This window comes from Mastomys coucha, unplaced genomic scaffold (assembly GCF_008632895.1).
Source record: "Mastomys coucha isolate ucsf_1 unplaced genomic scaffold, UCSF_Mcou_1 pScaffold5, whole genome shotgun sequence".
Classification (NCBI taxonomy): Eukaryota; Metazoa; Chordata; class Mammalia; order Rodentia; family Muridae; genus Mastomys; species Mastomys coucha.
Genome location: NW_022196911.1, coordinates 97,199,641 through 97,205,274, shown reverse-complemented (window position 1 = coordinate 97,205,274; position 5,634 = coordinate 97,199,641). Strand labels below are relative to the sequence as shown.

At 48.4% G+C, this 5,634-nt stretch overlaps 1 protein-coding gene across 1 annotated transcript in view; it reads right to left on the bottom strand.

The window, feature by feature from the left end:
• Nucleotides 1-4,957: 4,957 nt before the first annotated feature.
• Nucleotides 4,958-5,634, bottom strand: part of Tubg1 (tubulin gamma 1) — a 6,308-nt gene continuing 5,631 nt past the window's right edge. The window contains exons 8-9 of the mRNA XM_031354069.1: nt 5,502-5,578; nt 4,958-5,348 (exon numbers count right to left, since the gene is read on the bottom strand). Coding sequence (XP_031209929.1) covers nt 5,151-5,348; nt 5,502-5,578 — 275 coding nt within the window. The 3' untranslated portion in view covers nt 4,958-5,150. The remainder of the gene's footprint in view (nt 5,349-5,501; nt 5,579-5,634) is intronic.

Genomic DNA, 5,634 nt, shown 5'->3' with positions numbered 1-5,634 from the left:
TGATCCAATAACTTGTGATAGGGTTAAAAACTGGAATGTCGATTTTATTTTACTTTATTTTTCTTTGCTCCTTTTTTAAAAGAATTATTTTATGTGTATGTGTTTTGTCTGAATGTCTGTATGTGCACCACATGTGTACCTAGTGCCTGAGGTCAGAGGGCATCAGATCCTGTGAACTTGGAGTTACAGATGGTTATCAACTGGCATGTGGATGCTGGGAACCGATTCTCTGCGAGCGCTCTTAACCACCGAGTCATCTCCACAACTCCGCAAATACCAAATTTAAATGTTTTTGTTTCTTTTCCAGAGAGATCCTTCCTTCTTCATCTAAGACACTGTAGAGAGAGTATAAGGGGAGGCATATTGGAGGTGGCACTATCAGAGTCTGTGTTTTCTTTTGGATTTAAACTGGCTCCCCACGGAGGAGCGCCACTTTCTAGTGTAGAATGTTTATGGCTGGATGAGACCCTATGGACTACCTAACCTATCAACTCCTTGTCTAGTGGCTATGCTCACCCTTGCCACTTCTGCTGGTCGCTTTGTCTCCTCTGGACCTAACCTCAACACATTCTCCCAAGTTACTGTCCCTATGTTTCAGACTTGCTTACTCAAATCTATTTTGGGATATGTGCTTCCTGCTCCAGAGCTCTGTCTCACCCACGTTCCAGGGACCCTGGCATTACATCACCTCTCATGGAATATTCTGAGAACATCACCTTTAAATGGCTAACTTCCTCTTGTCATTTGGTTAAAGACAATCCTGTCCCAAGCTTGGGCATTCTGCTTTTTCAACAGCTTTTTCATAGCAAACCTTGCTGTCCGGTCAGGACAGTTTATAGCTGTGCCTTGCAATACCTCTGATGACGAGGGTTTTTTTCACGACCAGTGCCACCTGCTGCCCCGATTCCCAGAGGCCTCTCTCTTTCCACCTGGCCTCTGCACTGCCCTCTGGTTGACACAGTTTGGGGTTTGCTGCTGGCCAAGAACTGGGAGGAGCAAACCCCCCCCCCATCTGTCTGGGGTGTTGGGTGATCTGGAAATAGCCTTGGGGGAGGGGCCTGGCTGAGGTTGGTATTGAAGTGCTTCGAACACCTGGTACTCACCAGTCAGAGAACACAGGCGGCCTTGTGGAGTTACTCCTCCCCTGTTGGGCTAAGGAATTTATTTATCTCTTTGGACAATGCAAACCTAACTTTCTTTTTCTTTTTACTCTTCCTTTCTTTCTCTCTTTTTCTTTCCTTCTTTCTTTCTTTCCCTCTTTCTTTCTTTCTCTCTTTCTGTTTTGTTTTGAGACAGAGTTTCTCCGTGTAGCCCGGGCTGTCCTAGAACTCACTCTATAGCCTAGGCTGTCCTCTAACTCAGAGATCCACCTGCCTCTGCCTCCTGAGCGCTGGGATTAAAGGCCTGTGTGTCACCACACCCAGCATAAGCCAGGGATGGGGGTGGGTGTGGGTGGGGGATCCATATTTGCCTTAATTGGATCCTGCAAAGGAGGGCTCAGGGATTGCTTGTGGCCTGGAGGTGGGTCAGTAGACCACTTATGCAGAGGCCTCCAAAGGATGTAAAAAGTTTGGTCATCAGGATTAAGGTCAGCAAGTGGGAAGGACTGTGCTAAGCACCCAGGGGTGCAGAAGTAGGAGGTGGAGCTGAGGGGGGACCAGGTGCACACTGGCTTTCACAGGAGTCACCTTCCTCCTTGAGAGGGACTAGGCAGCTGGCTAGACATGACCATGCTGCCTGTCCCTGAGTCAGCTCCCTGTAGGTCTTGGCAAATGATAGGGTCAGGCTGGCTTCTTTGACTGTGGTGGAATTGGCTTGCGGACTCCTCAATCCTAAAACAGTCTGAGACTTGGGTCTGACTGCCCATTTCCTGCCTACTAGTCCCATGAGACTTTCTTCTTATCGTAGGGGGCTGGCTTGTATACTCCTCCCTTCACTGACTATCAGGCAAGGCAAGGGCTCTTCCACGGACTCAGCCTCCCGGCCTAGGGAGAAGCTAAGTCTGCCTAAAACATCGGGTGAATACTTGGCAGTTGATTGTGAAAGCAGTTAATGTTGATATTCTCAAGACAAGAATCAAACACGCTTTCTCTGCGTTAAGCAGTCAAGGTCCACACATCCTTGCAAACCAGGATATGGGTTCGTCTCCTGGCTCCAACCACCCCAACCCAGAAATGACCAGATTTGATACTGGCCTGGAAGATACAAAAGGAAGCCAATGGGAAGGGACACAGACACCCGTGCTGGGAGCATAACTCCGTGGTGCAGTGCTTGCTTCACTCACACAGGTTCTAAGTTTGCTTAATGTGGTGTGTGTGTGTGTGTGTGTGCCAATAATGGACACACATAACCTAGTTCTAGTACAAGGCAGGGGGAGGGGCGGGAGGAGGAGCAGAGAGACCGGGATGGGGGCGGAGCTGTGCTGAGGTAAGGCGGAAGTAGGAGGAGCATGGCAAGCCTCAGGTCAGCTTGGGTTACATAGTGTGATATAATCTCAAAAAAAGGGAAGAGGGGCTAGCGGCTAAAAACACTTGTTCTTGCAGAGGACCTGGGTTTAGTTCCCAGCCCCCACACAGTGGCTTGTAACCATCAGGAACTCAATTCCACAAGATCCAATGCTGCCTTCTTGGCATTGACCTCTGTGGGCAACCAGGCATGCACAGAGCACACATACACACATGTGGAAATAAAATAAGTACATCTAAGCACATGGCTTGTTTGACTATTACTTAAAAACAAACACAGATGCCACTTTTTTTTTTTTTGTTTTTGTTTTTGTTTTTCGAGACAGGGTTTCTCTGCATAGCTCTGGCTGTCCTGGAACTCACTCTGTAGACCAGGCTGGCCTCGAACTCAGAGATCCACCTGCCTCTGCCTCCCAAGTGCTGGGACTAAAGGCGTGCGCTACCACTGCCCGGCTGATGCCACTTGTTTTACAAACACATCTAAACACAGCTTGTTTTAACTCTGGCACTTAATTAACAGGGTGTTTTTGTGATCAATCTCCTTTGCTGTTTCCTCATTTATGAGATTGGTAATGATATCGACCCTTTCATAGGTTTGTAATTACAATTGAACAAACCAAGGCACATGATGTGTGATGTTCAACAGCCATTGTAGTTCTTTCTTGTGGGGTAGGGATGGGTTTTATGGGGCCCTTTGCAGTCCTCCATAATCTAGGGAGAACCTGTCCTTTGGATCCCAAGGATTTTGGGGGATAGGTAGGTTTTCTGTTGTTTTTTTGAGACAGGCTTTCTTGAAAGTTGTGCACCACTACTGTTCAACTTGGATCCCAAGAATTTGTTTTGGTTTTCTTGAGGTTTGTTGTTGTTTGAAACAGGGTTTTTGTGTGTAGCCATGTCTGTGGATTAGACTGGCTTCCAAGTCAGAGATCCACCTATCTTTCCTTCCCTAGCGCTGGGACTGAAGGCACTCACCACCACCGCCCAGCAGGACTCTAAGGGTTTAAGAGCTAAAAAATTCACTGTTTGTGATCTTTCCCCCACTGGCTTTTAAATAGCTGGATTTTTTTGGTTTCTTTGTGTAGCCCTGGCTGTCCTGGGACTCACTCTGTAGACCAGGCTGGCCTCGAACTCAGAAATCTGCCTGCCTCTTGCTGCCAAATACTGGGATTAAAGGTGTGCACCACCACTGCCCAGCATAACTGGAATTTAAAAATTCCAAATGGAGGAGGATTCTGGAGTGAGAGCTCACAAGTTAAACACACTGGGCGCTGTTCCAGAGGACTTGGGTTCTGTACCCAGCACCAACATGGCAGCTCAGAACCCACAACTGTCTTTAAGTCTAGTTCCAGGGGACCTGGCACCCTCTTCTGGTTTCTGCCAGTACTACATGTACATGGCACACACACATACATGCAGCTAAAACATCTGTACATCAAAAATAAATTAAGGGGGCTGGCGAGATGCGCTCAGCAGGTAAGAGCACACTGACTGCATTTCCAAAGGTCATGAGTTCGGATCCCAGCAACCACATGGTGGCTAACAACCACCCTCACAACCACCCGTAATGAGATCGGACACCCTCTTCTGGTGCGTCTGAAGACAGCTACAGTGAATTATGCTGGAGCCAGCAGAGCCGGGCTAGCGGGCAAAGTCCTGAGTTTAATTTCCAGCAGCCACACACATGATAGCTCACAGCCATGTTGGTGCTTTGTACAGCTACAGTGTACTCATACACATAAAATAAAAATAAATCTTAAAAAAAAATAAATTAAGAAAAACCCAAACAGGGTGATGAGAAGGCTTGGCAGGCAAAGTGGCTTTCCTCCCTTGAGTCTGACAGCCTAAGTTCTGTTCCCTGGACCCACATGGTGGGAGCGAAACTTCTCAAGTTATCTTTTGACTTCCACACTTACCCCAAGCCTCATACACACTCATAATTACATCCAAAAGGATTAAAAAGTGATAAAAGCTTTATGCAACTGAAGACCTGTTGAGAAGAGAAATGGGACCAGTTTTGACTCGGCTTGATCTAGGACACAGTCTCCCGATGTTCCCTAGACTCCAGTCAAAGCTCTCCGGGACTGGCTCTTCAGCACTGCTCTGCTGGCCAGAGCTGGAGGGTGCATAGGCTGACTTCCCTGGTTAGGGGGCTGGAGGTAGGCAGTGTGGTGGCCCCGGGTATGTAAGCAGGACACTGCAGTGTGGAAATGTGCAAGTGGGGGAGTGTTTGTCTGATACAGTGTGGAGAAACTGAGACCAGAGGAAGTTGGACAGAGAAAAAGATCTTATCTGTGGTTCCTTTTATTCTGGAAAGGAATTCCAGCAGGGTCAAGAGCCATCTGTGTCCTCCACAATTAGGCCAAAGGCAAAGCTAGAAGCGGCTTTCTGCCCAGAATTGAAGATGTTGGAAGTGCAGAAGGAAATTGTCAGTAATGCAGAAACAGGAACCTTCACTCCCTGCTCCCAAGTGTGAATTCATAGACCGGTGGGTGACTTGATTTACATCCAGTGCTTTATTAAAGATAAATACTTTCAGAGAAGAAATAAACCCACCTCCAAGCCAACAGACAGTGCATATGTATGCAAGTGATTTGTGAGGTCCCTGATCTGTGCTCTGAGGGGTAGTCAGCCAGGCAGGGCCTGGACTAACCAGTAAGGCAGATAAGGGTCCCTGTCCTGGGCAACTCATTGCTCCTGGGTCCCCCAGGAGATGTAGTCTGGCCGTGTGGCCGCATGGTACTCGTCAATGAGCTGCTGCACAATCTCCCTGGAGGTGTCCATCTCGTCAAAGTTGTCCTTGAAGATGTCCTCCTTGCGGAACTGCTCCATGAAGGCCTCCCGTTTCCTCAGCTTGTCAAACTGGCGACAGGTCCGTTCAAAAAGCTTAGGGCACAGAGACAGCAGGGGTCACAAAGAAATCAAGAAACAGTACAGCCCAGAGAACCAGGGAACCAAGCTGTGGTTACTCTTTACAGTCAAGAGGCTAGGAGCGGGAGTGGAAGGAACGGAGATGGGGGAAAAGCACAAGCAGCTTACACAGTTGGACAGAAGGAGGGCTTCAGAATGGCATCCAGCGCAGGACACAGAACTAGGGGCAGACGGGGCGGAGGGAGCTAATGACAGTAGGGAGTGGAGCAGAGTGGCCAAAGACCAGGAGCTGGGGGTGTGG